This window comes from Salvelinus fontinalis, chromosome 38, assembly GCF_029448725.1.
Source record: "Salvelinus fontinalis isolate EN_2023a chromosome 38, ASM2944872v1, whole genome shotgun sequence".
Taxonomy (NCBI): domain Eukaryota; kingdom Metazoa; phylum Chordata; class Actinopteri; order Salmoniformes; family Salmonidae; genus Salvelinus; species Salvelinus fontinalis.
In genome coordinates, this window is record NC_074702.1 from 7,925,024 (window position 1) to 7,936,245 (window position 11,222).

Consider the following 11,222-nt stretch of genomic DNA (forward strand, 5'->3'; position numbering starts at 1 on the left):
TGAAATGGCTTGGACAGCCTCTTGCGGCCCAGGGCTAATGTCTCATCCTGGGCATGGCACTGTAGGAAAGTCCCAGGCTGCAAGTAGAGTGGAGGCCTCAGTGAAGTAACAACCTCTGCTGGTGAACATGTGAATACACTCAGCAGATCTTGCATAAAACCTTAGTGAATCATAATTTGACATTTGTGTACACACGCAATTCACACTTTTCAAAATTGTATGTTGCTGCTGTCAATAACAGAATTGAAAACAAATGTTTTTTAAAGAGCAATTCAAAGCCTTGGTTTTTTTTTTTTTTTTTTTTTTTACCTTTATTTAACTAGGCAAGTCAGTTAAGAACAAATTCTTATTTTCAATGACGGCCTAGGAACAGTGGGTTTACTGCCTGTTCAGGGGCAGAACGACAGATTTGTACCTTGTCAGCTCGGGGATTTGAACTTGCAACCTTCCGGTTACTAGTCCAATGCTCTAACCACTAGGCTACCCTGCCGCCCCGGTTCAGGAGATGGGAGATGGTGTAGTATTTTATTATTAGGAGCCCCATTAGCTACTGCTGAAACAGCAGCTACTCTTCCTGGTGTCCACACAAAACATGAAACATGACATAATACAGAAAAATAATGGACAGAACTACATACATTTAAAATAGGAATTCACGCTTTCATACCTTCCTGCTTTAGCTTATATAAAAGACCAATCAGGATCTTGTAGTGAAAAAGAGTTGAGCTACTTGTGTCCACTGGTGTGTTCCAGTATATTTACAGTGCTGGCTGCTGTTTGTGTGAGCAGTAATGTGTGTGTTAATGCTCTGATTATTAGTGTTGATGTTTTTTGGGTTTCAGACTTCAGATGTTCCTCACAGAGTCCGGCAGGAGGGTGTGGTCCAGGTGTGGTCGGGGCAGGGGCAGGTAGCGGTGCTGGTTCTGACGGGCCGCGGTACTTCAGTGTGATGTGGTGTAAGGCCAGTGGGAGGAAACACAAACGCTGGCAGGGAGACGCTGTCCTGGTGACACGAGGGCGCACTGCCACGCTTAAAGACATGGAGGGCAAGGACATCGGCAAGGGTGAGTGTGTGCACATTTTAGGTTTCCCCCAACACAGATTAAACATAGTCCTTGACTAAAAATCATGCTCAATGGAGAATTCAGATTTGAAAGTGGTTTTAGTCCAGAGGGCTACTCTGTGGCCAGGAGACCGGCCCTGAGAGGGTTATTTTCCGAGTGCATCGGAGTGTGATTCAGATTGTGTGTGTAGGTAGTGGCTATAAGGTATCAGAGCTGGCATCGCTGGGTGAAGGAGAGACCTTGATGATAGGAGCTAAACAGGTGGAGGTGATGGGACTCATATCAGAGCTGGACTACAATAAGGGCCGCTGTTTCCTTGACGTCCATGTGGAGAAGGAGGAGCCTAAGATATCAGCTCCTCCCCCCTCACGACGCCCAGCTTCTAAACCGTTCTGCCGTCCGACGCTATTGGGCGGAGAGACTGATAGGGGAGTGGCCAAGCCTCAGGAGGAGGGGCCCTGTAAACCACGCCATGACCCTCTAGCACCAGGTAAATACACAGACATACAGTACACTCTCTCTCTCTCATCACACACACACATGAAGTTACCCATTCTCACACACTTCAAACACACCACACACATCATCTCTCTAATGGTGTGTGTAGGAGCCATTGTCATGCCCCGGCCCTCAACCAATCACCAGTGGGCGTATAACAAGGCAGGCCTCCCACTGGTGGATGTTGTGGTTGACCCCTACTTGACCGCTCACCTCCGACCCCACCAGCGAGACGGCCTGCTGTTCCTCTACGAGTGTGTCATGGGGATGAGGTAATGGGAGATGAGGAATCATCTGATCACTACAAAATGTATGTTTTGTTCCACAAGGCTCTGTGCTGGGGCTGTTATTTATTTACTTTGATAGATTATGTGTGTGGGGTGTGTGTGTGTCAGGGCTACATGTAGGTACGGTGCTATCCTGGCAGATGAGATGGGTCTGGGTAAGACCCTCCAGAGCGTGGCTTTGACGTGGACGCTGCTAAAGCAGGGCCCATACGGCGGGAAGCCGGTTGCTAAGCTTGTGCTGGTGGTTGCCCCCGGCAGCCTGGTGCAGAACTGGGGGGCGGAGTTTAAGAAGTGGCTTGGCCGTGAGAGGATCAACGTCTACACTGTTAACCAGGTAGGGGTGTGTTTGATCAGTGTCTACACTGTTAACCAGGTCGGGGTGTGTTTGATCAGTGTCTACACTGTTTAACCAGGTAGGGGTGTGTTTGATCAGTGTCTACACTGTTTAACCAGGTAGGGGTGTGTTTGATCAGTGTCTACACTGTTTAACCAGGTAGGGGTGTGTTTGATCAGTGTCTACACTGTTTAACCAGGTAGGGGTGTGTTTGATCAGTGTCTACACTGTTAACCAGGTCGGGGTGTGTTTGATCAGTGTCTACACTGTTTAACCAGATAGGGGTGTGTTTGATCAGTGTCTACACTGTTTAACCAGGTAGGGGTGTGTTTGATCAGTGTCTACACTGTTTAACAAGGTAGGGGTGTGTTTGATCAGTGTCTACACTGTTAACCAGGTAGGGGTGTGTTTGATCAGTGTCTACACTGTTAACCAGGTCGGGGTGTGTTTGATCAGTGTCTACACTGTTAAACAGGTCGGGGTGTGTTTGATCAGTGTCTACACTGTTTAACCAGGTAGGGGTGTGTTTGATCAGTGTCTACACTGTTAACCAGGTCGGGGTGTGTTTGATCAGTGTCTACACTGTTTAACCAGGTAGGGGTGTGTTTGATCAGTGTCTACACTGTTAACCAGGTCGGGGTGTGTTTGATCAGTGTCTACACTGTTAACCAGGTCGGGGTGTGTTTGGAGGAAGAGGGGGAGTGTGTTTCCCTGTAGTGCTGATCCATATGGTGATGTGTGTTCCGTGTTGTTCATTAGGACCACAGGGTGGAGCTGTTTGCAGCGTCTCCTCTCCACAGTGTATTAGTGATCAGCTATGAGATGCTGCTACGCTCCCTGGAAGTGGTGAGTTGGTTCACAGCAGCTTATCTAACAGGGGTGGGAAGTACCAGTGTTACAACACTGTGGAATTACACCTCAACTCCTAAATGACACAGATTAGGAGTACGATGGATGATACACTCATGGGACATCATAAAGGTGTGTGTGTGTGTGTGTGTGTGTGTGTGTGTGTGTGTGTGTGTGTGTGTGTGTGTGTGTGTGTGTGTGTGTGTGTGTGTGTGTGTGTGTGTGTGTGTGTGTGTGTCTAGGTACAGAAGCTGGAGTTTGAGCTGGTGATCTGTGATGAGGGTCACAGGTTGAAGAACAGCAGCATCAAGACTTCCTCTGCCCTCAGTGGTCTCAGCTGTACACGCAGAGTTATTCTGACAGGTACACACACAGCCCTCTGTTTTATTGACCTTTTACTTTCTCCTAGTGTTTTCTGATATATTGTGTGTGCTCTACTGTAGGAACTCCTGTCCAGAATGACCTGCAGGAGTTCTATGCCATCATAGAGTTTGTGAACCCGGGCATTCTGGGGTCGTCTGCTGCCTACAGGAAGGTGTACGAGGAGCCAATCCTCCGCTCCCGACAGCCCATCTGCACTGAGGTACATTACACATCTACACTCTCTGTCTCTATACCTCTACACTATCTCTCTATTGTACGCTCACAACAGCCCTCCTGCACTGAGGTACTGTCCCCATCTCTGTCTCTATACCTCTACACTATCTCTCTATTGTACGCTCACAACAGCCCTCCTGCACTGAGGTACTGTCCCATCTCTATCTCTATACCTCTACACTATCTCTCTATTGTACTCTCACAACAGCCCTCCTGCACTGAGGTACTGTCCCCATCTCTATCTCTATACCTCTACACTATCTCTCTATTGTACTCTCACAACAGCCCTCCTGCACTGAGATACTGTCCCCATCTCTATCTCTGTCTCTATACCTCTACACGATCTCTCTATTGTACGCTCACAACAGCCCTCATGCACTGAGGTACTGTCCCCATCTCTGTCTCTATACCTCTACACTATCTCTCTATTGTACTCTCACAACAGCCCTCCTGCACTGAGGTACTGTCCCCATCTCTATCTCTATACCTCTACACTATCTCTCTATTGTACGCTCACAACAGCCCTCCTGCACTGAGGTACTGTCCCCATCTCTATCTCTATACCTCTACACTATCTCTCTATTGTACTCTCACAACAGCCCTCCTGCACTGAGGTACTGTCCCCATCTCTATCTCTGTCTCTATACCTCTACACTATCTCTCTATTGTACGCTCACAACAGCCCTCATGCACTGAGGTACTGTCCCCATCTCTGTCTCTATACCTCTACACTATCTCTCTATTGTACTCTCCCAACAGCCCTCCTGCACTGAGGTACTGTCCCCATCTCTATCTCTGTCTCTATACCTCTACACTATCTCTCTATTGTACTCTCACAACAGCCCTCCTGCACTGAGGTACTGTCCCCATCTCTATCTCTGTCTCTATACCTCTACACTATCTCTCTATTGTACTCTCACAACAGCCCTCCTGCACTGAGGTACTGTCCCCATCTCTATCTCTATACCTCTACACTATCTCTCTATTGTACGCTCACAACAGCCCTCATGCACTGAGGTACTGTCCCCATCTCTGTCTCTATACCTCTACACTATCTCTCTATTGTACTCTCACAACAGCCCTCCTGCACTGAGGTACTGTCCCCATCTCTGTCTCTATACCTCTACACTATCTCTCTATTGTACTCTCACAACAGCCCTCCTGCACTGAGGTACTGTCCCCATCTCTGTCTCTATACCTCTACACTATCTCTCTATTGTACTCTCACAACAGCCCTCCTGCACTGAGGTACTGTCCCCATCTCTGTCTCTATACCTCTACACTATCTCTCTATTGTACTCTCACAACAGCCCTCCTGCACTGAGGTACTGTCCCCATCTCTGTCTCTATACCTCTATACTATCTCTCTATTGTACTCTCACAACAGCCCTCCTGCACTGAGGTACTGTCCCCATCTCTATCTCTGTCTCTATACCTTTACACTATCTCTCTATTGTACGCTCACAACAGCCCTCCTGCACTGAGGTACTGTCCCCATCTCTATCTCTGTCTCTATACCTCTACACGATCTCTCTATTGTACGCTCACAACAGCCCTCATGCACTGAGGTACTGTCCCCATCTCTGTCTCTATACCTCTACACTATCTCTCTATTGTATTCTCACAACAGCCCTCCTGCACTGAGGTACTGTCCCCATCTCTGTCTCTATACCTCTACACTATCTCTCTATTGTACTCTCACAACACCCCTCCTGCACTGAGGTACTGTCCCCATTTCTGTCTCTATACCTCTACACTATCTCTCTATTGTACTCTCACAACAGCCCTCCTGCACTGAGGTACTGTCCCCATCTCTGTCTCTATACCTCTACACTATCTCTCTATTGTACTCTCACAACAGCCCTCCTGCACTGAGGTACTGTCCCCATCTCTATCTCTGTCTCTATACCTCTACACTATCTCTCTATTGTACTCTCACAACAGCCCTCCTGCACTGAGGTACTGTCCCCATCTCTATCTCTGTCTCTATACCTCTACACTATCTCTCTATTGTACTCTCACAACACCCCTCCTGCACTGAGGTACTGTCCCCATTTCTGTCTCTATACCTCTACACTATCTCTCTATTGTACTCTCACAACAGCCCTCCTGCACTGAGGTACTGTCCCCATCTCTGTCTCTATACCTCTACACTATCTCTCTATTGTACTCTCACAACAGCCCTCCTGCACTGAGGTACTGTCCCCATCTCTGTCTCTATACCTCTACACTATCTCTCTATTGTACTCTCACAACAGCCCTCCTGCACTGAGGTACTGTCCCCATCTCTTTCTCTCCCTTCATTCCTTCTCTATATCTCTCCCTGTAGGAGGAGAGAGTTTTGGGGGAGGAGCGAGCGGCTGAGCTCTCTCGTCTGACTGGTCTGTTTATTCTGAGGCGGACCCAAGAGATCATCAACCGCTACCTGCCACCTCGTCATGATTGGACAGTGTTCTGTAGCCCCTCCCCCTTGCAGCAGGAGCTGTACCAGGCTCTTCTCTCGCACCGTGTCATCCGAGCCTGTCTACAGGGGTCAACACAGACTCACACACACCTCGCCTGCATCACCGCCCTGAAAAAGCTCTGCAACCACCCAGGACTGCTCTTCTCCACTGTACAGGTATGACACATAAAGACACGATGAAGATGAAGATGATGATGATGATGATGATGATAATGGGGATGATTGTGTGTGTGTTCCAGGAGCATTCTGATGGCGGCTTAGCAGAGGGTTCTCTGTATGAAGGGCTAAGAGGTGTCTTTCCAGAGTCTTACTCTTCTGGGGGCTTCAGTACAGCTGATTCAGGGAAACTACTGGTCCTGTCTGACCTACTGACCACTATTCGTCACCTCAGCCCTACTGACAGGTAGGTGTGCGTGTGTGTCTGTGCGTGTGTGTCTGTGCGTGTGTGTCTGTGTGTGCGTGTGTGTTAGTATGAAGTGTGTCAAGGGATCCGGGCACACTGGCATTGGTTTGTTGACACCATACGGATCCTATTAAATTACTAGATGGGCTGTCATAAACCCTCCAAGTTCCAGAATGGGGTGAAAATGGCAGCCATATTGGCCAGGGAGAAATCCAAACCTGTCTAATTGGAATGAATGGCAGTAGAGGCAGAATCCAGATGTTTCTTATAGAGGAAAATAAAAGCAAAGCATGTGATATGAGAAATCGTGTAATAGAATTATTGTCAACCTAAAATATTGTCATATTATTATCAATAAAATGTATATAGATTTTATACACATTTTCTTTAGAAATAGCCTTTGAAATATATGTAAACAGACCATAAATGTCAACAATGTCAACATTGTTGGAAAGCTGTGAGTTCTATGATACAGTATCAGTAGTTGTTCCAGTTACAACTTGTCTCAGTCCTATCTGATTCACTGTGTCGTTTCAATGGAATGTTGGCAGTTCATTAGAAACATTTATAGAATCATTCCTCTAAAACTGGCTGGCTAACAAACACAGTGCAGATCAATTCTTCAAATGCATTACTTTATACAATATCATATCACAGCACTGGCTAACCATGGCTGTCCAACTCCCTGACCAACATGGCTGACCTTTAGACCATCATAAGAAGGTTCATGTCCAGTCTAGTATTCTAATTCTATGGTTGACACACTCATACTCTGGCACATAACTGTGAGATGATCTTGACCATCTTGATCGTGTGTGTGCGTGTGTGTGTGTGTGTACAGGGTGGTGTTGGTGTCCAACTACACTCAGACGTTAGACCTACTCCAGGACCTGTGTGTCCACCTGGACTACACCTACTGTCGCCTGGACGGCAACACCCCCACCATCCAGAGGCAGCGATTGGTGGACAACTTCAACAGCCCTCACTCCGCCCACTTCCTTTTCCTCCTGAGTTCTAAAGCCGGAGGGGTGGGGCTTAACCTGATCGGCGCCTCCCATCTGGTCCTATACGACATCGACTGGAACCCTGCCAACGATATACAGGTACACACACACTCACACACACACTCTCACTCACCACCATTAGTGTATGTTTCGTTCACATCTGAAACACATATGTACACGTTACTGGTCAGTCAGTACCTGCTATGCTCTTGGAGGAGTGAGGATGAGGAAGAGGCCTTCCTCCTAATGTGATAGTTGGGCTGATGTGTGTGTCTGCCTGTGTGTCTATACCTTTCCAGGCAATGGCACGAGTGTGGAGAGACGGACAGAAGAAGACTGTTCACATCTACCGCCTGCTCACTGCAGGTACCATAGAGGAGCGTATCTTCCAGAGGCAGGTGTCCAAACAGGGGCTTTCTGGGACAGTGGTGGACTTGGGGAAAGGGGCGGAGCACACCAGCTTCTCCTCCAATGAGCTGCGAGATCTCTTCAGCCTGACGGACACACCCTGTCTCACTCACGACCTGCTAGACTGCAGCTGCAGTATGGACGGATCAGCCCCGGGTAATATATATATATAAAATCACACCCGTTGTCTGCTCGTGTTTTTATTTAATGTGTTTCTTGTGTGTATTATAGAAGAAGGAGAGGATGAGGCGCCTGTGTCTGATAGGCCGTGCCAGCTGGGTCGTCAAGGTGACCGTGGTGGGGCGGGGCAGAAGCATCTGAGCATGTCAGAGCTGATGCAGTGGAGACACTTCGCAGGGGACACGCACACCTTCAGAGATGCTTACCTGGACCACGCACGAAACCACATCTCCTTCGCCTTCCAGTCCACCATCTCACACACCACTCAGTAACACACACACACAACACACACACACACACAGAGGCTTTACACAAATGACCTCATGCAGAGACCTTAAGATGTGTTCCTTTCTGAGAAATATTGGACTATGTTATTCTTTCTTTATATTCTCTACTGTTTTTACAGTTTGATCGAAGAGAAAGTGTAAATTATGGAATAAACTGCTAAGTTATACTGCGTATTCCTTCTGTCTTTTTTCTGTTGCAGAAATAACAAGATGAATCAAACACTGAAGATGAATCATACACTGCAGATGAATCATACACTGCAGATGAATCATACACTGCAGATGAATCATACACTGCAGATGAATCATACACTAGATGAATCATACACTGCAGATGAATCAAACACTGAAGATGAATCATACACTGCAGATCAAATCAAATGTTATTTGTGACATGCGTCAAAAACAACAGGTGTAGACCTGACCGTGAAATGCTTACTTACATGAATCAAACGCTGCAAATTAATCTAATCAAATTGTATTGGTCACATACACATGTTTAGCAGATGTTATTGCAGGTGTAGTGAAATGCTTGTGTTCCTAGCTCCAACAGTGCAGTAGTATCTAAACACTGCAAATGTATCAAATACTGCAGATGATCTAAACACTCTCCATTAGAACCTGGGTTTGACTTTTAGGGATGGAGAGGTGGAAATTACTTCTGGATTGAGAGGAATCCAGCTGAATGAGTGTGTCCATGTCAACTGTTTCATTCTTGGCAAAGTGTGTGTTTCCACTGTCTTCAACTGTTTCATAAAGGTTTATATTATCTGAGTTATAGTCCAGGACCACACACACAGCAAGGCTGGCATGAAGGGAATGTGTACACACACCACCACCCTGGGAGAGCCAGCCTCAGTACTGTAGTTACTACTGGTAGAGATGGAGAGCCTCAGTACTGTAGTTACTACTGGTAGAGATGGAGAGCCTCAGTACTGTAGTTACTACTGGTAGAGATAGAGAGCCTCAGTACTGTAGTTACTACTGGTAGAGATAGAGAGCCTCAGTACTGTAGTTACTACTGGTAGAGATGGAGAGCCTCAGTACTGTAGTTACTACTGGTAGAGATGGAGCCTCAGTACTGTAGTTACTACTGGTAGAGATAGAGCCTCAGTACTGTAGTTACTACTGGTAGAGATGGAGAGCCTCAGTACTGTAGTTACTACTGGTAGAGATGGAGCCTCAGTACTGTAGTTACTACTGGTAGAGATGGAGAGCCTCAGTACTGTAGTTACTACTGGTAGAGATGGAGAGCCTCAGTACTGTAGTTACTACTGGTAGAGATGGAGAGCCTCAGTACTGTTACAACTGGTAGAGATGGAGAGCCTCAGTACTGTAGTTACTACTGGTAGAGATGGAGAGCCTCAGTACTGTAGTTACTACTGGTGGAGATGGAGCCTCAGTACTATTACTACTGGTATAGATGGAGAGCCTCAGTACTGTAGTTACTACTGGTATAGATGGAGAGCCTCAGTACTGTAGTTACTACTGGTAGAGATGGAGAGCCTCAGTACTGTAGTTACTACTGGTAGAGATAGAGAGCCTCAGTACTGTAGTTACTACTGGTAGAGATAGAGAGCCTCAGTACTGTAGTTACTACTGGTAGAGATGGAGAGCCTCAGTACTGTAGTTACTACTGGTAGAGATGGAGCCTCAGTACTGTAGTTACTACTGGTAGAGATAGAGCCTCAGTACTGTAGTTACTACTGGTAGAGATGGAGAGCCTCAGTACTGTAGTTACTACTGGTAGAGATGGAGCCTCAGTACTGTAGTTACTACTGGTAGAGATGGAGAGCCTCAGTACTGTAGTTACTACTGGTAGAGATGGAGAGCCTCAGCACTGTAGTTACTACTGGTAGAGATGGAGCCTCAGTACTGTAGTTACTACTGGTAGAGATGGAGAGCCTCAGGACTGTAGTTACTACTGGTAGAGATGGAGCCTCAGTACTGTAGTTACTACTGGTAGAGACGGAGAGCCTCAGTACTGTAGTTACTACTGGTAGAGATGGAGAGCCTCAGTACTGTAGTTACTACTGGTAGAGTTGGAGAACCTCAGTACTGTAGTTACTACTGGTAGAGTTGGAGAACCTCAGTACTGTAGTTACTACTGGTAGAGATGGAGCCTCAGTACTGTAGTTACTACTGGTAGAGATGGAGAGCCTCAGTACTGTAGTTACTACTGGTAGAGTTGGAGAACCTCAGTACTGTAGTTACTACTGGTAGAGATGGAGCCTCAGTACTGTAGTTACTACTGGTAGAGATGGAGCCTCAGTACTGTAGTTACTACTGGTAGAGATGGAGAGCCTCAGTACTGTAGTTACTACTGGTATAGATGGAGCCTCAGTACTGTAGTTACTACTGGTAGAGATGGAGCCTCAGTACTGTAGTTACTACTGGTATAGATGGAGCCTCAGTACTGTAGTTACTACTGGTAGAGATGGAGCCTCAGTACTGTAGTTACTACTGGTAGAGATGGAGAGCCTCAGTACTGTAGTTACTACTGGTAGAGATGGAGAGCCTCAGTACTATTACTACTGGTAGAGATGGAGAGCCTCAGTACTATTACTACTGGTAGAGATGGAGAGCCTCAGTACTATTACTACTGGTAGAGATGGAGAGCCTCAGTACTATTACTACTGGTAGAGATGGAGAGCCTCAGTACTATTACTACTGGTAGAGATGGAGAGCCTCAGTACTGTAGTTACTACTGGTAGAGATGGAGCCTCAGTACTGTAGTTACTACTGGTAGAGATGGAGAGCCTCAGTACTGTAGTTACTACTGGTAGAGATGGAGAGCCTCAGTACTGTAGTTACTACTGGTAGAGATGGAGAGCCTCAGTACTGTAG

General features: G+C 46.8%; 1 protein-coding gene across 2 annotated transcripts in view; it reads left to right on the forward strand.

The window, feature by feature from the left end:
* rad54b (RAD54 homolog B) overlaps positions 1-8,542 on the forward strand; it is a 28,760-nt gene extending 20,218 nt beyond the window's left edge. The window contains exons 4-15 of one of the 2 annotated variants that reach the window (XM_055904610.1): positions 843-1,064; positions 1,255-1,554; positions 1,672-1,834; positions 1,958-2,183; positions 2,943-3,029; positions 3,275-3,395; positions 3,476-3,615; positions 5,959-6,249; positions 6,333-6,496; positions 7,338-7,599; positions 7,800-8,064; positions 8,140-8,542. In XM_055904610.1, coding sequence (XP_055760585.1) covers positions 843-1,064; positions 1,255-1,554; positions 1,672-1,834; positions 1,958-2,183; positions 2,943-3,029; positions 3,275-3,395; positions 3,476-3,615; positions 5,959-6,249; positions 6,333-6,496; positions 7,338-7,599; positions 7,800-8,064; positions 8,140-8,360 — 2,462 coding nt within the window. In that variant the 3' untranslated portion in view covers positions 8,361-8,542. Of the gene's footprint in view, positions 1-842; positions 1,065-1,254; positions 1,835-1,957; positions 2,184-2,942; positions 3,030-3,274; positions 3,396-3,475; positions 3,616-5,958; positions 6,250-6,332; positions 6,497-7,337; positions 7,600-7,799; positions 8,065-8,139 lie in introns of both variants that reach the window. The other variant, XM_055904609.1, reaches the window with a different exon arrangement.
* The last annotated feature ends 2,680 nt before the right edge of the window (positions 8,543-11,222 follow it).